This window comes from Hylaeus volcanicus, chromosome 7 (genome assembly GCF_026283585.1).
Source record: "Hylaeus volcanicus isolate JK05 chromosome 7, UHH_iyHylVolc1.0_haploid, whole genome shotgun sequence".
Lineage (NCBI taxonomy): Eukaryota > Metazoa > Arthropoda > Insecta > Hymenoptera > Colletidae > Hylaeus > Hylaeus volcanicus.
In genome coordinates, this window is record NC_071982.1 from 111515 (window position 1) to 133266 (window position 21752).

General features: G+C 47.1%; 3 protein-coding genes across 8 annotated transcripts in view; 2 read left to right on the forward strand and 1 right to left on the reverse strand.

The window, feature by feature from the left end:
* The first annotated feature begins 482 nt into the window (after positions 1 to 482).
* On the forward strand, positions 483 to 6201 carry LOC128880549 (prion-like-(Q/N-rich) domain-bearing protein 25). Of its 4 annotated transcripts, XM_054130788.1 has the most exons (10): positions 849 to 865; positions 2051 to 2428; positions 2595 to 3067; positions 3407 to 3535; positions 3923 to 4063; positions 4879 to 5007; positions 5169 to 5429; positions 5506 to 5601; positions 5681 to 5752; positions 5839 to 6198. In XM_054130788.1, exons 3-10 carry the CDS (start codon positions 2941 to 2943, stop codon positions 5919 to 5921), a joined length of 1038 nt encoding a protein of 345 aa, XP_053986763.1. In that variant the 5' UTR covers positions 849 to 865; positions 2051 to 2428; positions 2595 to 2940; the 3' UTR covers positions 5922 to 6198. The 4 variants fall into 4 exon arrangements, with proteins under 4 accessions (XP_053986760.1, XP_053986762.1, XP_053986763.1 ...); XM_054130787.1 differs by lacking the exon at positions 2051 to 2428 and having other exon boundaries at positions 761 to 865; XM_054130786.1 differs by lacking the exons at positions 849 to 865; positions 2051 to 2428 and adding an exon at positions 882 to 1097.
* Positions 6202 to 6215: 14 nt separating this feature from the next.
* On the reverse strand, positions 6216 to 21033 carry LOC128880545 (glucose dehydrogenase [FAD, quinone]-like). 2 transcript variants are annotated; one of them, XM_054130767.1, is made up of 6 exons: positions 20970 to 21033; positions 8109 to 8646; positions 7634 to 7989; positions 7170 to 7541; positions 6720 to 7084; positions 6216 to 6593 (listed from the first exon to the last, which is right to left on the reverse strand). In XM_054130767.1, the coding sequence occupies exons 1-6, from the start codon at positions 21016 to 21018 to the stop codon at positions 6228 to 6230; spliced, it is 2046 nt and encodes a 681-aa protein (XP_053986742.1). In that variant the 5' UTR covers positions 21019 to 21033; the 3' UTR covers positions 6216 to 6227. The 2 variants fall into 2 exon arrangements, with proteins under 2 accessions (XP_053986742.1, XP_053986741.1); XM_054130766.1 differs by lacking the exon at positions 20970 to 21033 and having other exon boundaries at positions 8109 to 8853.
* The window catches only part of LOC128880541 (gamma-aminobutyric acid type B receptor subunit 2), a 60302-nt gene continuing 48616 nt past the window's right edge, over positions 10067 to 21752 (forward strand). The window contains exon 1 of one of the 2 annotated variants that reach the window (XM_054130755.1): positions 10067 to 11194. The gene's annotated coding sequence lies outside the window, so the exon portion shown is untranslated. The remainder of the gene's footprint in view (positions 11195 to 21752) is intronic. The other variant, XM_054130756.1, reaches the window with a different exon arrangement.

Here is a 21752-nt window from a genome sequence, read left to right on the forward strand (position 1 = left end):
GTTTTAATAGAAATCGTGTCGACGCGACGCGACGCGACGCGACGCGACGGTGTATCCTACGGCTACCAATACCAATCGAAATGTTCTCTAGTAGTCTGGGCAGGAGCGCGCGAAGCGAAGCAACAGGTACAAGTATTCGATTCGGTGTGATGCAAGAAAAAAGATGACGCACAGAATTTTACTCAACTTTTAGTTTAGTGTTGGATTGCGCGGTAACAATCGCCCACTATATTTAACAAAATATTGGAATGTCTGTTGTGAGAATAGGTGTACATGTATACATATTATACTTGTCGTTTGACGACGTTTCTCAACATCAAGGCGTGGCAGAACTGAAATTTTAGATGATGCGCAACGTTATGGTCTACCGCGTTAAACATAGATTGAAAATTGTTGATGACACATCCGCGATTTCAGCGCCGATAGAGAGGATAAGACAATAAATGACTCGCCTCGTGTTCATACATACAGTAGGTACGTGGTCGCGAGCAACTTATCAACGCGTACCGATTAGATAAAGCTGCTCGAGAAACGTTAGATCGGTCATAGTCTCGAAAGAACAGACCGAAGAAACGTATTTGTAAATTTTCTGGTGAATTAGTCTGGTGAAGGAATCGAGTGAGGAGGACTGGAAAGGAAAGCAAAAGGATAGGAAAAGAAACGCTCTTAAAAGAAGCAAAGCTGTAATCCTGAACGGGTGATTGTGAGATGGCGGGCTCGGCGGATCGTCTCGCGTTGGGAGGTGTTGCGCTGTCGCTGTCGCTGTCGCTGTCGATGTCGATCGGTCTCTGGTTCTGCTTGTGCTTGGCAGCACGGTGTGCAGTCGTTGCCGCGCACGGACAGCACGAGCATCTGCTCCGTAGAAGTGAGTGTCAACTGCGATTTCAGTCGTTCCGCGGTGTTTTTCTTAAACTTTTTCTTTTCCCTTTCCTTTTTCCTTTTTCCTTTTTCCTTTTTCGTTGGTTCCAAATAAATTCAGAGTAAACTCAAAGTGAAATTCGAGTTGACGCAATGATGCGATGACGCGGCCAATCAGTTTTTCGAGCACCGGAGCTATGCAGATAGACCGTGGACCGTGGAATCGTTACGTTGGTTACGTTAGTCTGTTTATTTAATTAAAAAATGATATCCGTTGAGGAAAACATTGATATCTAAGAGCTAAAATGCGTGGAAAATTCACGTATCAGGGGAATCGAAATAAAAATTAGGGATCGCGCGAACCGGGTGTTGGTCTCGTTTAATTTGCTGAAACGTCGAGGGTTTCGGTGGAATGAATTCGTAAGAAATGCCTCGAGCAGATTCGTTGTTTCGTGACCGAGTAAAATCCTCTGTTCGAGTTTCGTGGAGAATAGTAGGGAGGCCGGATCTACGCTGGCTGGTTCTCACAGTTAGGTGAATGTCGGGTCGAGACGGCACATAATTAAAGAACAAGGGAGATCGTTCCCTTCTGCTTTCTGATATTTCGGTCAAACTCTCTGCTCTGTTCTCGAGACTCGGAACTTGGGACGCGATTGCGACATACAAGTACGCCGCGAACAAAGCTCGACGTTGCGCGAGTCTTGTTACAAGTACAAAGTCACACGCGATATGTGGAAATAGTGCCGGCACTTTGCCCGTCCGAGCGTCCGCGTCCACGTCGCTACGTTATGTTCGCGTCGCGATAGATGATACTTCTACGAGGAAACGAAAATAATCGATTTGTCGGATCGACGGAAAATTGAAATTCCACACAGGGATAAATCAAAGTATTTGCTCGTTGATACGTTCAAAAAACGACGCGATAATTTCTGTTGAAAGATTCACACGCGTTCAACTCTCTTCGAGGAGTGGGTTTTCTCATTGCAGAGATCGACCGCGACCTTACCATTTTTATTCGACACCCAACCCATATGACAATGGCTTCTGTGTTTCTATGTGGCGGTTTTGTTGCGTAACATAGTCAAACTGTGGAAACGGAGCACGCTAAGGTTGCTCATCGATCGGTAAACGCGCCGAGTTCGAAGCGTCGGCATATTCATCGTAACCGATTACCAGGAAATATTTATTATAGACGCAACGCTGATGTCGATGTCGATGCCGATGCCGATGCCGATGCCGATGCAGACGCGTCATCGCTGTTTCGAGAATGCTGCAATTGCATAGGCTAATGAAAGATTCGTTAAAATCCTGTTTACGATTTCAATTAACCACGCGGCGAGAACCCACCTATCTAATTAAAGTTAAACACGAGCAAGGATCCACTGTTGGGTCACCGATTTACCGCCCGCTACCCGTCGATTACGTAATAAAAGCTGCTGCGGAGCTGTGGTAAAACATTGCTCGCAAACAGTTTAATTTGTCGAAGCCAGGGACGAGTGGAACGACGCATCGTCGATTACCAAATGGATTTCGCGTCGCGACATTGATCGTTGATCGAGTGGTAAACACGGTAAATATTTATTCGAGCGCGTTTAACCCAATTTAAGCGGCGACGGCGATCGATAAATCCGCGACTCTCGCCTCGGTTCCGGTAACAATGGCAACGAATCGAGGCTTGTCGTTGCCTACTAATTCCCAAAACTAACTCGCGTTACGGTCCGGTCTATCTCCGATAGAGTTCAAGAGGAGCAATCGAAGCAATCGAAAGCGGTGGTTGGCGAGACGTTTCTATGTTGGTAGAGTGGTAAAAATGATGCGAGAGTGGTGCGGCGCGGCGATACGAGAACGATACCGTGTCTCTGGGTCGGTGGTGCGGTGCGATCGTGATCATGTGCAGTTGTTGACGCGCAGTTCCGACTCGTAACTAGTAACTCGTAACGCGAGTAGAGAACGCGGCAGAGCGTAAAGGAACGTTTAGTTGGAAGAGCTGCTCGAACCATTGTCCTCGAGATCGGGAATGACGGCAACTGTTATCGAGCTGATGGAACCAAGACAACAAGACGTTCCAGCGACGGCACGAGGATGACGCCGACCAGGACGGTGGCTGGGCTATCGAGGCTCCTCGTCCTCGTGCCCGTCACCGTCTGCGCGACCATTTCCTACGTCAATCAAGAATCGTCGCGATGCAACGACCGAACACCACCCCCTCGTACGTATGCGACACGATACCCACTCGTATCGTATCGAGATCAAAAATCGAAAATCGAAAATCGAAAATCGTTCGGTTACGTTTCGTCGACATTTTCGATTAAACAGTATTATCGAGTTTTCGGATTCACGTATTCTAGTAAAAACGGAAACTCGGTGAACCGACGAATATGAATATACATGTACATGCGAGCGAAATGCACCGAGTTGGATTCGCGGTGTGCTATCCTACAAGTGCAACGGGAGAACCGGAAATAGTATTTAATCGACATCGTCTACGATTCCTTTTTATCGAAATATTTGTACGTTTAACAAGTCTGTAACACAATTTCTTTTTCAGACACCCTGGAAAGTTGCCATTACGACGACGACTGCATAGAGAACGCGTATTGCTGGAACCAAGAAGCTTGTTTGTGCAAAGATGATTACATCGTCTACAAGAATCGGACGCACGTAAAGTGTTTAAAAGGTAAACAAGCGTTTCAAATATATCTACGTACACACTCGAACAATCGGCTCGAAATATATTGCTAATTAATCGTTGTACTCGGCGACTTTTCATTAGAATCGGTGTCGCCGACCTCGGATATGTGATTCCACGGATATCTTTCTTCGTTCGTATTTGTACGAGTCTCTTTCTCACGGTACGGTCTTCCGTCCCCGGTCTCCCGTCTCCCGTCTCCCGTCTCACGTCCTCTGGAGCGTGTCGTTGCTCGTGCTAGTGCACCAACTCGCCTTAATCATATTTCCTTGGCCTTCCCACGGAGAATTACCATTACCGATTACCTCTCGAACAATATCAAGGTTCTTGTTGGAGAAAATATCGCCGTTACGTAAAAGAAATTTGTTTCCGTAGTGGCAACCGCTATCGGAGACCCATGCGAGGCGGACATTCAGTGTCGCATCACCTTTGCTACCTATTCCGAGTGTCAACGAAGTATCTGTCAGTGCTCTGATGGCTCTCATTATTTCGAGGGAAGATGCTACGAATCTATCGGTGAGTGATCGTACTCGTGTCGCTTTACTCTGCAACGAAGCCTTTTTGCATTTCCTGCACCGTGCACCGTGCTGCAATCATTTATTTCATACCACGGACGAATGGCTTTGCAATTTCCTTTACAGGTGCAGATTTTAATAGGAAAATTTCAACAAAACGAAATATCCTTTAAACCTTTTTTTATATTCACACGTGCACGTAGAATTTTAGATTAGTACGTTGTATAATATAAATTATGTGAAAAATATTCAAATTTTCAGAGTTTGGTCAGCGTCTCTATCGGGAAAACGGCCAAGTTTCTTCTCGAATAGTTGGCATTTTTAACGCTAGATGACACCATTTATATATATATCATCTGATCTGTTCTTTGTTGTGCTACTTTGTCGTTACATGGCTTCTACATTCTTTTAATACTGTTTGCAATATCTCTCAACTTTCACATCCTGCGAGACCTGCTAGCCCCCGTAATAGCTCGGGTACCTCGGGATCGCTAAACCCGTACTGTAGCTGCATATTCGCATATGACAGCCCCTGAGGACCACCATTTATATGGTATTTACCGACATTATGATAACCTATCGACATGTCTCGGTAAATGGAATAGAAATAACGACAACCAGCGGTGAAAATAGGAACCAATCGAGGACAAACTTGAAATGAAATTAAGTCTTAGAAAATTAGTATTTATGAGAAAAAGGTCCAACGTGTATATTTTCTGAGCTACGTGGACCTTTCACCACACCATTCGCCAACAGGGCACTCGTCGAGCGACTCTTGCCGCAAAGGATTAATTTAGCCATTCTTCTTGTTTGCAGGTTTAGGAAAAGCTTGTCAATCGCATCGAAATTGTTACATCAAAGATAGTTACTGCGTGACAGGATTTTGCGAGTGTACCTTGAATTATCATCCGAATCCTCGTAACGATGGCTGCATACCGAATGTGGGTAGGTAAAGATAAGAAAAGAAAAGAAAGAGGGGTCTTTTGATTACGGAAGAACGACCGATTCTAACACCGATTCTCGAAACTTTTGGAATTGTATTGGCCGTATTGGCAGTAACGGTCACCAGCTGATTACTCTACGTGAAATTTTACGTGGTTCGACAGAGCTGGGCGACAAGTGCTCCAAGGATTACGAATGCGTCGCGGAGAATTCGACTTGCAGGAACGTTTGCTCGTGCAGAATGAGTCACGTGGTATCGAACGACGGTAAGCGGTGTCTGAGAGCTGCCAATTCCGTTGGAGAACCGTGTCAAGAGGATTCTCAATGCCGGTTATTCCTGAAAGACTCGAACTGCGGGTCTAACGGTGAATGCATTTGCGCGGACAAGTTTCATCGGAGCGGTTCCGAGTGTTTAAAGGACGTTGGTGGGTACATATCGATAGAAACAGCTAATTGTAAGTAACGCGACGAGAATTCGATTACGAACCAGTTATCTTTCAGCGTTGAACGCACGATGCGAAAGCCACAGAGAGTGCGTGACCGATAGACACAGAGATTCGCATTCTATCCAAGTGACGAACGTCGAATGCCTAGACGGTATGTACGCGTTTTAATACTCTGTAAACATTCGGAAGAAAGGAATGTTATTTGTTGAAACGATGCATTTTTCTTCCAGACGTCTGCGTCTGCGCCAAAGATTATATTATCACGGAAGAGTTACGCGATTGCATTCCATACGTGGACAGTGGTAATTGTTTCATTTTCTTTTCTTCTCGATCAGTTTTATTCTAAAAATGGAACATTCCAAGAGATCCAAGAGTAATTTACTTTTAGGTGGGGCTTCGGTATCAACGCCTTGGAAGGGAATTACTCGAGTTTTCTTCTTGGCGCTTCTTACAAGAGTTTCGATGTTTTGAATGTCGTCCTACACCACGACCACGACGCGATTCTTACCGAACCGTAACAACATTCTATACAGCTATACACCAAGTTCGATTCGTTGTAAATATCTTTTATGTTGTATCAGCGCGAGCGTTGGGATCGCCGCGATCGAGACGGCCGTGCCGCGGCCGAACCGCTACCAAAGAGTTGGTTATTTCGCTAGATAAATAATTTATTTGCGATTCGCTACGTTGCTACACGATAGATAGCTAGATACCTAGATACCTAGATACCTTGGACGGTTCATCGATCGTCGATTGTTGTTATCTAGAAAAGATCGTTTAACGTGTACGGTCCGAATCCAACTGTTTCCAATCTTTTTTTATCATATCAGCGGCCTTTTCGGCGATCATATACGTCGGCGCGTTCGTATGGCCAGCGATCAGGCTTGGAATTATACTGGCATCCACGACTCTCAAACCGTTGATTCCGTGCACTCGTAACCTGTGATCAACCACGCCCGAGTTCTCCCTCGTGGCCATCTTGCACGTGCCCACGAAATGACCCAAGGTTGTGCTCACGTGGCGAGCAACGCACGTCCAGTACGGATCGGTATCGAACGGGATACGTTTGCATCCTGGAAATGCGACCGGTAGCAGCGTCGCGTTGAAACGCTTGAAAGCCTTGGTAGACGCGATTAGTATTGCCTACGGATACGATGAAAAGTTACCCTTCAAAGTTTCGGTTGACCATTTAAGAATAATAGTTAGGGAAATATAATAGTTGAGAAACGATTTTATCGGATAAATATACACGGCGAAAGTAGTCGCTACCTTTTTTATTCCCCGAACCATGGTTGTCAGATCGTCTTGGTGATCGTAGTAATTTATTTGGAATATAGGTGGACGAAACGGATCGGAGGTCCTCAAGGTAACTCGCCCCCTACTTTTCGGCTGCAAGAGTATCGGGACGATCGAAAAAGCATCGAACCCTTCGTAGCCGGTGAAAACCTCTTTGTAAAATTGCTCCGTCAAGCCAAGAAGACCTCTGAAGCTGCCGGATATGTCTCCGGTAAGCGCGCTAATTCCTAAAACCAATTCGATGTCAGGAAGGTCCGCTTGTTCCGAATTGAGAAATCGAGATTCCGAGTAGCTGTTGCGATGGGCGACGAGGGAAGACACGTTTAGCGGAGGAGATACTAAAAAATGCGAAAAACTTTATTCTTTTCCATTTTCTTTGTATACCGCTTCGTCGTGTTTCGACGTTATTGAATTTCGCGTTACCTTCGTTCTCGAAATACGTATGCAAGTTGTCCTCGCGGTGAAAGCGGTTTTTCTTGGCTCGGTTTCTTCTCCTCGCTTTTCGAGCGTCCTGTTTGGTGTTAACGAACGCTAAACATTCGGCTCCTCCGGGTACGGTGAGCGGACCGGTCCCTTTAACAAAGTAATCGAAAACGTTTGCGAAATTTGAGGCGACGCGCGGTTCGACGATCGTCACGCTCTCGTTGACGAGAAATGTCAACGCCGACATGCTGACGTGATCTTGCAAATTATATCCGACCGGAAGATCCTCGATCACGCGAACGTTCAACGACGTCAAGTGATCCTTGGGTCCCACACCGGAGAGCATCAACAATTGGGGGGAATTGAGAGTACCTGCGAACACGTATGTAAATCCGAAGAAAAAATATAGTCGAGCCGGTTCGGTGCTTAAAAATTTAAAGCTTACGTAAATTCTGCCAGATTACCTGCTGAAACTATTATCTCTTTTCTGGCGGAAGCGAACAACTTTTTGCCATTTTTAACAAACTCGACGCCCACGACGGTTTTCGTGTTTGGATCGATCACGATCCTCGTCGCTCTCGATAATTTCGATAAATGAAAGTTGGCTCTATCGCGAATAGGCCGTAGAAACGCCTTGCTGGCACTGACCCTGTGACCATTTCTCAAATGAACCTGTGCCGTTGAAAAACCGATAAGCCTGTCGGTGTTGTAATCGATTATGTCGTAGCCCAGCTCCTCGCCGGCTCGAAGAAAACTTTCTCTCAACGGGGATACGTACGGTGAAGTGGTGACGTCGAGGTATCCACCGCGACCATGGAATCTGATGAAAAAATTCTCCTCAAAAGGGATACTCGAGGGAATCGTTTTCGAGTACCCGAGTCGTAGAAACGCAACATACGCCTCGGTATGGTTAATCGTACGGCAACCAACTCTAATTACCTAACGTCTTGATCCCGTAGTTTGCAATTTTCCGACTTGATAAAGTATGGCAACACGTCTGTATAACTCCAACCGGGATTGCCTTGCGCCGCCCAAGCGTTGTAATCGTTGGCCGATCCCCTCGAATATATCATGAAATTGACGACCGAGCTACCTCCTACCGCTCTGCCACTCGGCAGATTGCAACGGCCCTCGTTCATAGACAAACAGTAACCGCCGGTCCCGTCGGGCTTTTGTGGTCTCGGTTCGCTCTTGTGCAGCCGAACGTAATCCGTGACGTGAAGAACAGGCGCCAATAGCGGAATGTCCGTGAGGAACATTTCGTCCTTACCCTCTTCTAGTAGCAACACGTTCCAACTTTGAATCTCGGTGAGACGATTCGCGAGCACGGATCCACCAGAACCAGCTCCGATCACGATGAAATCGTACTCTTGGTTCGAAACGGACGTCTCGTACGTCGTCGTCGTCGTCGTCGTCGTCGTCGTCGTCGTGGTCGTTGAAAATCCAAAGAAGAATCGATACACGTTCTCCAAAATGGCTGGCGAGAGAACGCATCGCGCACGGGATAACAATAAGAACATTGCTAACAATCTCAACATTCTCCAATTCGTTGAACGGTACAAGTTTACGAATATCACAGCAATTAGTAAACCGTGAGACGCACAGCGACAAAAGATACTCGGATTTCAATTAAACGCTATACCGTTTCCTCGCAGTCTTCGGACCGTTCGACGAGTCGAGCAGAGACCGATTGGCTCCGCGACGCGACGCGCTATAACCATCAAGATCGGTTTCGCTCGACCTTGGAGGATATCAACGCGGAGACTCCCATCGTCTGCGATTCGCTTACTCGACGTTTGCGATTCGAGGTATCGTTTCGATGGAATCAACAATACCGTTCGAAGATTCTTGACAGCGTTTCAAAGGCCATCGCGACAGATGACGTGAAACGTGACGGGTATACGAGATGATCGTCGATCGTGATTCGAATCGACGCCGACGAACGCGCGCTGTCTGCCGCTGGCTAGCCAACAAATTGTCCTCCGGAGTGACTCAAGTTTACGTATCAATGTCAACGACGCGCTACGCGACGGCGACATATTCGGTAGGATAGGTTCGCCGACCGTTAGGACGCGAGGATAAACCGTCAACGGATCCGATCGCTTTCTTCGCTTTCGTACTCGTTTGTTTCATAACTTGAAACTCGGTGTATCGACACCTTTTTACATCTCTCCTTGTTTCGATGATTGGCTCGGTGTTAAACGGGACTCGTTAGATCGTCCGAGTAGCAACGGAGCGATGCGAGAAGGCCGGTTAGCGGAGTGCAATTTTTTCGCTGCACGTCGGTTGCAGCTGCCCGAACACCGAGCAATTTCGATTTCACTTTGGACCAGGTGACTGACCCAAACCGAATCATCATTGTTATCGATCGAGATTAGCCGCTCGATTCTATAATAGGTAAAGACAAGTGACGAATATACCATACATTAGTCTCGGTCGTTCGACGGAGGTTTGCGTCTCGCGAACTGAATTACCGACCTCGGTCGATGATGATGGACTTTGAAGCGCGCACTCTCTCTTTAAGAACGGTGACTTTGGAAACTCTATTCGTCCGGAACATCAAAGTCGATAAGGTTAGCGTAATCGATCATTTCGTTCTCTGACGTTTAACGCGCGAACCGAACATTTAAATCGAAAGAGAATACGTGTCGCCGTATAAGTAAGCACAACCGGCCGTGGTGTACGAAAAGATGGTAATCTAAACGCCGACCGTCCAAACTTACAGTCGTAAAATAATAACTAACGTATTATGGAGTGAATTTTGCTAACGTAAAGTAGGCGATATACACGTGAGAGGCTCGATTACGTCTACCGAATCTCGTTTCGTCGTCGAGCGACGGGGCTGCGTTTGGGCACGCGCATCTTTTCGTTTGCAGTGGGCATCAACGAGGGGGTCGATTTCGTAAATTCTTACAGGAGGATCGGTCGGTCGTCGATCGAAAACTGGCAACGGATAGAATATCGAATGGCCACGGCCGCGTAGAACAAGTAGAGCGCGGCATGGCACGGCATCAGGGTGAGAAAACGAGTTACTAATCGCGAGTCTCTCGTTGGGTTGGGGCAAAATGCGCAAACGCGATAGGGCGGCGGGTAGGTATAGGGATAGGCATTTGCAGCGGCAGCGTTTGGGGATGGTTCAGGGGTGGGTTGTCAGTTTGCCGGATGGCCGTGTGAGAGCGCTGTCGCGCAAGACCAACCCTCCATTCGCGCTGCATCCGGCGAACGCGACTGTTTGCTCGCGAACCGTTGGACCCTCGACAGCGAATCGTTCGTTTCGTTTCGTTTCGTTTCGTTTCGTTTAGTTTGGTTTCGGTTCGGTTCGGTTCGGTTCGTTTCGGTTCGGTTCGGTTCGGTTGATCGCGTCGCGTCGCGTAGGCTGGTAGCGATTCGCTGCCGTCCATCGCGTGTCGTATCGTTTCCTCGGGTTCTTGTTGGAGGTTTTCGCGCTCGCAGCCGCGAACGTGCCACGGCAGACGAGGCGAAAACTCACCGCTCACCACCTATCTCTATCGACCGCCGTCACTGACCGCTCCGTCTTTTGCTCTTTCTCCACACCTTTCGACCTCTGGCTGGCCTTCTCTTTCTCCTCTCGCCTCGTCCTTTGGATCTGGTTCGCTGTCGGTTCCTCTCGATCCTCGGCTCGCCGTGTCCCTCGATCTCTTCCCCACCCTCCGTGACCCCGCGCAGTTTTGCGTAAACGCGAGCGTGAACGCGAACGCGAACGTGAATTGGACAAAGAGGAACGCGATACTTCGCGTGGCTCCTGGCGAGCACCCGGCGCCGACGGTTAATTAACGAACAAGGAAAGAAAGAGCCACCCAGCCACCGAGTATTCTCGCGGATTGAAGAGTGTGTGGTGTATTCTTTGTGGATGCTGTCGTGAGGACCGGTAGCTGGTTTGCGATGGGGGTGGCAACCAGTTTATCGGACGTGTTCGCTGCGAAAAGTCCACCGGGAAGATAATGCGGATAAATGGCCCGGAGGAGAGTAACAGAGGACGGTAACGGAGGATTACGCGCTGTCGGGTATGTGCGTTGATGCTTTCTTTCGTTATTAGTCGTTTATTCGTCCACCGTACACTTTCTCTTGGTACCTATAGCGACTTGGAATGTCGCTGTTTCCGACGGAATCGTTTTGTTTACCTTCTCGATGACGGGACGCGTTCTCCCGAGACGATTTCGTTTCTTAAGAATTTCCTCGCACGAAACCCTGGACGCGAATTAATGCATGGCCAGTGGTTTCGCGCGACCGATAATCTTCATTCTCGAAGGTCACCTTTAGTTTCGTGAACGCGAACGATACGCGCGCGCCTCTTGTTTCCGAACCATTACTCCTTTCAGCCCTGGTTCTACCTAGGCGAGATAAAGGAAAACACGGCCACGTCGCGACGTATACTTTGTATTACGAAAGCGCACGCGTGTCGAAATACTCGTGGCAAGTAGATGGGAAAAGCTGAGAAAAAGTTGCAAACACGCGTCACCAGAGAGTAGTATCGTCGATCGACCGATCTCGACCTCGGCTATAACCTCGACTCAAGGTTTCCTTTTCTTTCTCGCGAATGAAAATTACCGAGTAATGTTCGCCGTGTGCCATTCTAAAGCTCGAATTGCATTATTCACCGCTCGCGAAACGCGAGTATACGGTTGTTAAGTATACCTTTGCATCGTAGAATGACTTTGTCGCGTAACGCTAACGCTACGATGCAACGAGGAGACCGTCCGCGTCAATCGTCCGTATCGTTACGAATCACTCGAACCACACGCTTCGTCAAAGTTGCTTAATCGATTAGCGATAATAAAAGAATCCCAGCCGATGTGTACGACCGTTACATGGACGGTTTTGATTTTGATTTAATCCAAGGTTTCGATCAGAGGAGACATCGCGTCGTTTTTTCTTCAACGGCTGCTCTACTGGAAAAACAACGCACGCGGAGATGTAAAAGAACTTTCCATTCGTGGCTATCGCCTCTCAACGATACATGTATCCTTAACGAAATTTTTACTTAACCCAATCCGAACGGTCGTCAAAGGCTCCGTATACTATATAACGGTGAATCGATCAAAGGCATGGTGTGCTTCGCAAACTGAACGTCGTCTGCAAAGTTGCAGGTGTGCGCGCAAGCGAGAGCGCACCATAAAAGATACCGGAAGGATGAAATTACAAAGCACAGCTTGCACACCGACACGACTCGACTCGACTCGACTCGATGCGACGCAACGCGACGGTGCGGTATGTGCTGATACGTGGTACACGCGTTCCCGGAATCCTGAATTTCTCGTGGTATGGGTAAGATATTATACGTGGAAGAATTAATACCGGATTGTTTGTCGCTAAACGAGAGTATACTATATAATCTACGTTTCGGAATTGCACGCCAACTTTTCGATGCGTATTTTAACGAAAGCTTCTTGACATGTGTCGCGCCATTCTCGAATTGGAATTATCTTTGTCAATCGTGTTCTCCGATATTCATATCTATGTATATACGTTGTTCCGCGAAAAGGATATCGTTTATTAGTTTTTTTGGGAAATTGCTCGTAAGCAGGTGTAAATGATTCGTCGACGATCGTGCCGCGAATCTAGCATGAAATTCGAGCAATAGAATCGTTGGGTTAATCCGGACCGGCCGTCTCGCGTTGGTGGCGTTCGCGTTGGCATTTTAGCCGAGAGAATCGAAAGGGCGGGACAGAGAGCGAGGAAACGAGCGTTTGAAAGCGAAGGAAAGCCTGGTGTAGAACAACGTAATAGAAAATTTATTCAGGGTTTAATCACATCGCGACAAAGACAGCATTGTTCGAGCGTGAACAATAGGGCGGTTCTGCGGGTTCGCGTAGCGGTGACTGCGAGCATTCGGTCCCATGATTCGAAACGACTCTTTGCTTTTTTGAATTCAGGTCGCCAAGCCGCGCCAAGCCGCGCCGCGCCGCCGTCAACGCCGACGTATCGACGCCGCATCGTGTCGGTTCGACTCTTGGTCTCGTCCTCCTGGTTCTTCGATTTTATCAATTTATTATTTTCCGCTGCACAAGCCGTTGCCTCTTTTCGATTATCCATTTCGAAAGCTTTGCTCCGACATTTTCTCGACCAACGATCGAATAACTCCCGGTGAAAACTCCCCGTTCCTCGACTCGCGTATTATTCGTCCGAGCCAATGAAAAATTAACCCACACGATCTGTACGCGCCGAAGCATTGGAATTTCCTATGGATTCCGTTCCGTTGGAAAGAGCTCGCGAGGTGGATGGTGCACAGATTCTGAGAAACTCGGTTAATGGCCAAGTTGGTGTTGGTGCACTCGAGCATTTTCTCCAAGACACAAACGTTTCGACTGCTCGTCGATACTAGTCGTCACACGAGCTACGTGTTACGGAACTTTAAAGCCGATTTCCCTTAAACGAGAGCTGCTGTTGCTACTTGTGCTTCTTCCCTTCAACTTTTACACTACCGTTATCAAACGATGCAATATTCACTCGAACCATTTTATGGCTTTTATATCATCAACAAACACTTTGAGTGTTTGGATCGTCGCAGGACAAAATAACGTTGCACTTTTCACGGTTAACGCAGTTTAATTTATCATCGAGCGTTGAGTTGTCATTGTTGATCTCTTGTCTAGTTTAAATACTTTACGTTTGTTTTTATATGAAGATAAAGTTTAAATAACATGAGAACAATTCGTATTCGTATTCGACAAGGTTAAAAAATGTTTACGCATCGGACGAGCCGAACGAGCCGAACGAGCCGAACGCGACCGTTGACGCGAAGCAATTGTAGCTGGCTTGTCTTAGGCAGCTGTTCACCTAACCGTCCACGTCCAGCTTCGCTATCCCGACGCGTTACTTTGATGCCCGTTTCAATTACGCACACTTGACCGCCGCAACCAGCTCGATGTCTTTTAGCTCGCAAAGTGGATAGAACGGTTCGCTCGGAGCACTGCTGCAGGTTCTCGGTCTGTTTTATAATTTTCCGTAACGCTTTATGCCTCTCGTGTTTCGTAATTCCAAGATTCTTAGGTCGCGTCGCGTCGCATCACGTTTATTACTCGGCCGAACGTTTATCTTTGCTCGTGCTCTCGCGTTTTCATGATCCCCATAAACCAAATGAACCGTTTTTTCACTGGTAGACTGGTACGCGACTGCTAGGTTGCTCCGTGCGTTCCTTGTTCGAGGAAAGATGGAACTTTGGAAAAAGGAACCGTGCACGCGTATCGAGTACCTGCTAGCTCCTCGAGTAGCCGATCAGCTTCCGTCGCCGCACGGTATTCTCTTTCGTTCGGAAACGCGGTGAGCCACGAGGAATCCTTACAAAGCCCAGAGTGGAGTTTCCCTTTGGCAAAGCGTCGATCCCGAACGCTCGGACGATCCGGAAAAGGGAGCAAAGATAGAGTGAGAGAGAAATAGGGTACGGGAGAAAGAGGAGGGAAAGTAAGTTGCCGGAGTGGCCAATGAAGGAGCCGACAGAAGGAGAGACAGGAAAGATTGCAACAAATCTCGAGCCGGACAAACTAGGGTGAAACTTGTGACGAGTTTACTTCCCTTTATCGTCAAACTGCAAAGGAAAGGAAGGTACGGGAAACGTTTCATCCTGTTCGTCCAAGTGTCGACAACAAACACACATACGTGTACGACGAGAGACACCAACTAACCGAGAAACCCTCCTGTCTCTCTGATTCCAGATGAAACTTGGAAGGTTGTTACGGCAACTCCAAAGACCATGTATCTCGTTTTTATCCGCGGTCGTCTGATTATACAACACTGACGTTACACTCTGGACGCCGCGCGCCGGCGAGCCTCGGAGCGGTGAGTTCCGCGCGCGCGGTCTACCGCGAATCTTTCCTCACGTATGTAGTCGCCTTTCGAGCGGAATCGATGGAATAACCGTCATACGACAAACGAACGCGATACTCTCGTTAGATGTTACTAAATCAAGTACGTATGTAACTATGTACATCGTAGATGGAGCACTTGGACGGCAAGTGGCTTTCGAATAAACAAAGGCAACCTGCGATACGCAAGTTCTTTGCGGAAGAAGCTTTAAGCTTAGTTCTGTTCCGTTGTGCTCTGCTCTGCTCTGCTCTGCGATACTTGAAAAACAACAAGTAGCGAAAACACTCGAGCGTCCCTGCGTAACGGAATAAAGTACCCGGAATAAAAGCCGAGGAGAGGAGCGTAACGCGAAATATGCATCAAGGAAGGGCTCAAAGATGCGCTCGCATTTCATCCAGCTTGGTTACTCACGGATACTATGCCCATTCTTCCTGAAAAGCAACGTCGAAGCAACTTTGCTTATCTCCTCTACGAAGCAACATTTTTTTCAAGCTTGTAATCTTTTCGTCTTTTCGAAATAATTAAATTCATTTATAAGTTTCTCGCTGCGAATGCCGATTAGGTTTGCGTGTGTGCTGTCGCGTACTGATCGGTTACAACTATCTCTTAGACTTTAGACTCTCCGGAAAAGTCTGGAACGCTCGCGTAACTTTACGAACGAACAAGTTACAGGAAAGTCTGCTTCTCCCTCGGCCCCTTTCTCGGGTTTTCAGTTTTATAACGAACGTTGCGTTGTAATTTCGTTTAAACGAATTTAAATGTCAGTGAAACCGTCGAACCGTCGAACCGTTGTAACCGTTGTAAGCTACTTTCAGTTGCATCTTACTCCATTTTCGCCCAACACCTTCAACACCTTTCTCTTGGAGCAAAAATGTTTAACCAAGATCCTGTTGTTATTATTAGCGGTTTACGGCATTAAAATTCATCGAGTGTTTTGAGAGCAGATAAACAAAAAGCGAGGTAGGTACCATTTGAACGTTCCATGCACTTTTCGAGTGCCAAGTAATCCTTCTGGTCTGTATGAACAATCGAATCCGAAAACGTAGCAATTGAATTCGAGCACCTATTGTGTAGGTAAACTGGGACTGGAAAATACGAACCGATCGTCTAGTGACCGCATATATGCTGGAATCCGAATACGTTTCAGCCGTATTCGCATCTCTACGATCTCTCGGCCAATTTTTATTTTCCTAAACATCAACTTGGATCCACCGACTCGCGTGGCTACCAACACAAGTGGATCGAGTAGTTGTCGTTTGTAAACGATGCTAGCATGATACGTATTTAGAAATCGGTCTATCTCGAGCTATTTTTCACGTAATCTTAAAAGGTGAGAAACTCGAATGGTGGCGCGAAGAGAGTTACGAAGGTTAGCTATACTTGTGGTAAAGTCAACGAGCGATAAATCATGAAAATTACGTTTGCCGCGAATGATTTGTGCATGCTACAGAGGAATAGGGCACGCATTCGTCGCCATCCTGGATAGATATATCTTTCGGCAGCGAAACGGACGGGCAGCCAGAGTTGATATATTATATTTTTCGATGCATTTCGAAGCGAAGTGAAGCGAAGCGAAGCGTTCCGATGAAATATTAGTCTCGCAACGCGTGCGTTCGGTTAGCTCGCAATAGCACAGCTGTCAACAATTTAGACCCGTGTTGCGTTGCGATCGACAAAAAGTCAACAGCTCGTTTTTTCAAATACCAATTTGCATACATTAGCGATCTCTTTCGAATCGATTCTAGAAACAGACTACAACGTAGAATCTAGTAGAACTCCCCTCGGTTCGTCCAAGTCTACGAATAAAATTATGTTTAATCCACATGACTCCGATTGGTCATCCTAGTTCTGGTTAAGGCGGATTATCGAATGCCCGTTTCGACTATTAGATTGCTTTATCATCTTTTCTTAACGTTGCATTCCCAACGGACGATCGAGCTGTTGATCTTTTCTCGCAATGTTATTAGATGTAATTTCACGAAGAAGTCGATCCAGCGAAAGCGTGCCCGAGAACGTTTTCCAACCGTGAATTACTCGCACGCTTCCGCATTGAACGGTTTGTTTGCAAACTGTGAGAAGTGCAATGTCAAATATTTGCATCTCGAAACTCCGCAACGGGTAGGTACTCGAGAGTTTCTTTGTAACGCGTCGCGTCGTCGGCGCTGCCGTCGATTGGAACAAATCAACATTTTCGTTCGTTTCTTGGCAATGAGAAAATGGGTAAGAACGTTAGGTCGTAATTATTGGAACGGTAAAATGGAGGAGCTCGTTTCATATGGAGCGATATTTCCGCGAAGCGCACGAATGCATTACTATTATTCCGTGTTATCCTCGAATTAAACTAGAACGAAACGAAAGCCGGTTTAATTAACTCCATGGAGCTTCCGCGTACGAGTTAATTAATTTGCGTGCAACGAGATCCGGAACGCTCTTGCGGTATTGTTAATGTAATATTAGGGTAGACGCAAAATGTAATATTAGGGTAGAATCGGTACCGTGAATCGCGTGAGTGACGAGCAACAAAATGCGTCGCTCACGTTGCAAACAACCCTTGACTTTGTTTCTAGCTGCGCGCTTCCGTCCGCTTCTCCTCGACGAATCGAGGATGAGTCGCAACAAGCCCGATATTTTTCCAGAGGCGACCAATTTTACGTCCATCTTTGGCCCGTACACCTAATTTACGAAACGTGTACGTCTCGATTTTCTCGGACTTGTTAAATCGGGATGATCCGGTGGTAGTCGATGTGTTTTATTATTTGCACCGTGCCATAGGTTGCTATTACCCTCGCGAGGTACGTGACACGATGAGCTCCGGTTTCCCACGTGGCCTACTCGAGTAAGCTTCTTCAGACTACCTCCGGTACCAACTCTGGCTCCGACTCCTGCTCCGGCTCGGCCGCTACAAGATTCGATACTTTGTTGGACTCGTAGCACGTTCGCCGCGCTCGACAATCTCATTTCGTTGGAATTCTTCGATTCACCTTCGACATTGTTTCGCGTTGAACAAATTCGAAACTTTTTAAAGGATCTCTCTCGTATTTTATTATACGTTTACGTTCGTCACGTGACGTCGCGTCGCGTCGTAACTCGTGCGTACGGTAAAGAATTGCATCCAACTTGTGACGCGGCCTCAGCCCTCAGGGGCTGTACGACACTTTATACTCTATAGGATAAGACGAACCACGCGTTTAAACCGGTATCCGTATGAGCCGAAATACCTTGGTGTGTTTCTTACAAAATCTATTTACCTGGAGAAACTTTAATAGAACGCCAACGTTCGACCGACTAATGAAAATTTACCGCGTCAAATTTTCCCTCAGATTTCATCAAGCCTGTTTCGCGCTTAATCCTACGCTCGGTTTACCAGCTGTCGTAACTTGTCGTTACTCGAGTCTAATACGTATTTTTCGCAACGATAAAAATCCTTACGACTCGATTCTTTCTTTTTCTTTTCTCACGCGAGTTGCACTTGTGTCGGTGTCGCTGAACAAACAGCAGATTATTCTTTATTCGACGGTTTATTCTTGTCGTTTAATGGAAATGCTTACGGTGGACGTTGAGCATCGACTCGCGATCAAAGGTTGTACAATGTATACACGGAAGAGATCGCGCAAACGGAGCGGAGCGGCCGACGTCCGTTTTCGAGCGGTGAAATGGCAAGTTTGCGGAGCGTTACCTACGTATCTCCGGTTCATTCGTAACGTTTCCGCGAGAGTCTCGTACCAGTTGCGTAGAGTAACTATTCATACGCGATAACAAGTGTCGCGGAAATATTACACGATGACACGCGGTGTTTACACGAGAAATGTCTGGCGCACGCGATAATTTTACCTCGAAGCAAAGCACCGTTGCCACGTATTCCGTTGCTCTTTACATTCGGCCGATGAAAACAAGAGATGCGTCGAAAGAAGTGCAACCAGGTAGAATAGGCGTTCATTAGTTAAATTGGCAGTTGCGATGGTTGCGAGAAACGTTTCGGGATCGCTGGGGTTTATTACTCGAAACGGCCGAGTTCCAGTTTCGGAACATTGTTTAGTTTCCCATTCGGAAGTTGCGACTACTATCGAGGGATAACGTTAGAAAACAAGCGACAGCTACCTGTACGTATTACGGAGAGAAAGATTGATCGGTAGCTGATTACAGACGACGAAACGGTCATCTTTCTTTTCTTTTCTTTTGCTATACGCGTATCAGAGTACGAGCGAGTCGAGGTTGTCATATCGCGATGGCTATTCGTTGATTCGCGCTGCTCGCAACTTGAATGAAAATCAAGTTGGCGAGCATGGAGAACGAAGCTCTGAAACGTTTATCGCATCGATCATATTGTATCGTAACGTAGTCTAGTTGCGCCATGGCTATATTCTGTTTTTTCCACTCGAACCGGTAAACAGTTTGCTTTCTCTAATAAACGTGACCTTCGTGGTGAACATCGCCACAGTCGCGTCGCGTATGCATTATGTATATTCGTCTACACGTATTCGTGCACTTGATTATCGATCATCCAGCATTCGCGTGTCTTCGCACGATACGTTATCCGGGTCTGTCAACATTTACGTAGCAGAACATTCGAATTTAGCACGCGAATCTGCCCACGACCACGACCCCGACCCCGACCCCGACCCCGACCACCATCCCTCGAAGGTGCTTTAATTTTCAATTGTCCGGCGACAGTTGATCCACTTGTAAAATTCCGTGATGCAAGGCGAGAACAAGAAGCCTTTTTTTATTCAGGTATTTTACGCGCGACCGTCGGAAAATTTGATTGGATGAAGCGAAATCTCGCGTCTTCTGGTAACGCGATGCGTTTCGCGCGGTAAGATTTTAATACCCTTTAAGAGCTGTAAACATTTGCTTGGCTCGGCTTCAACAAGCTCGGGATAGGATGAACTTTCTATCCAGGAACACGTCGTTAACGACGTTTGGCAATGTATAGCGTTTCACCAGGATGACGCGCGTTCGCGTTCGCCTTTGCGTTTCTCCTTTTCATGGATTTCGCTGAAACAATGTTTATCATCTCGATCGTTTTTTCCCGCGGCCGATACTCGTTTGTCTCTTAAACGATCAGGAACACCACGTGTCGATGGCGTAACGATAACATCTTATCGAAATGTTTGCAACGAGGGTGTAAAAATTGTTAAGGTTCGAGTGAAAAGTTGTAACAAAGTCATCGGTATAGTCTTGATTTATTGCGAAAGTCTGCCAACCACCGATCAACAAAAAGAAAAACATCCTCCAAACTCGAATAGTTTTCGGTAAAAGCCGACGAGCTCGTATTCTAATTAGGTTTGCTGGTGAATCGCGAATTTGCTTAAAAGCGAAAACAGGTTTTCCAGAATCTTGAATCGCGTTAACGGCAGAGGTTTAAACGTTTTCGATGTTTCGCTCGAACGTCGCAATTGAAGCTTTCCGTAGGGTAGACAATGCGAGCGAGTGGTCGCATTTTTAACGGAAAACAACCGGCCTCCTCGATTCTTCGCCACGCCGTTCACCGCACTCGAAAAGTAGAACGCCTAACCCCCGAGCAACCTGATCCAGTTTTCCGCGACTCATCCGAAACGTCGATCAGCCGACGCGACACGATGCGACGCGCCACGACCGACGTCCGCGTACCCCTTGCAACCGTTGGTGAAATTAACATAGACTACCGCATCAGACAGATTTCATCGAAACGAGGTCTATTCGATCGAACAAAATTCTCTCGATTATTTACCGTTTCCAATGAACGAACTTTGTTTGTACTCTCGATTCCGATCCGAACCGAGCGCGAGCGACCGAAAATCGGCAAATTGGTTAAACTTGTAAACAAATTTGTCGTAATCTTGCATTATCGCGGATTACGAGTGATCGAGGGGAGAACAGAATAACGGCGTGTCGCGTCGGCGTCGGCGTCGGCGTCGGCGGCGGCGGCGATGTTATCGACACGCGAGCTTAAACCTTAGCACTTTCGATGTTTCTTCGTGTTCCGTGGTAGTTTACCTCCTAAGGTGAAAGCGAACGACCTTCCCGGCTCGAAAGTAAAGTCCATCGATCAAGCGATGAACCGAAGTGAACACGCCACTCCGTGCTCGCTATCAACTACCGACGTCGTCGAATCGCCAGTCAGTTATTCCAGTCGAGACTCACGGTCTGACCCAGCACCACCGCCAACACCAACGTCAATGCCAACGCCGGCTGACTGGCTTGGCTGACTGGCTAGCGTGTTACTAGCTAGTAGCGCGATACAACCGAGAATTATGTCACTATGCCAAGGCTCAACCTTGCCGCGACATGGTCGCCGATGAATACTGTATGAGACCACCTTACCGCTTCGACCATTCGCGTCGGCGTCGCTAGACAATCGGTCAGCACAGCTGACTCTGTTAACGAAACGACGCCGACGCCGACGCCGACGCCGACGCCCTCGACATCGCCATCGATTACGTTCCGTACGATCTGCTTCGGTTTCGAGCATCGTCGAAAATAACGCCAACTTGGACTGCCTTTGTAAAATGAAAGCAAAGCACTCGATAGAAAGAAGCGTTAATATCGTTCCCTGTTTTTAATGTGACAAGTAACAGGACGATTTATCGCGTTCCAAGATCGAGGATAAAAAACGAATAGCCGTATTAATATTCGATTTGGATGACGACAACAAGTTATCGTAAAATTCATATTACGCCGTATTATAATTTTCCAGTCTATCGAATATCCGAGCGTAAATTTCCTATAAATTGGATTACTCGGCCGGGGAACGAGGCAGATTGTCCACTCGCAACATAA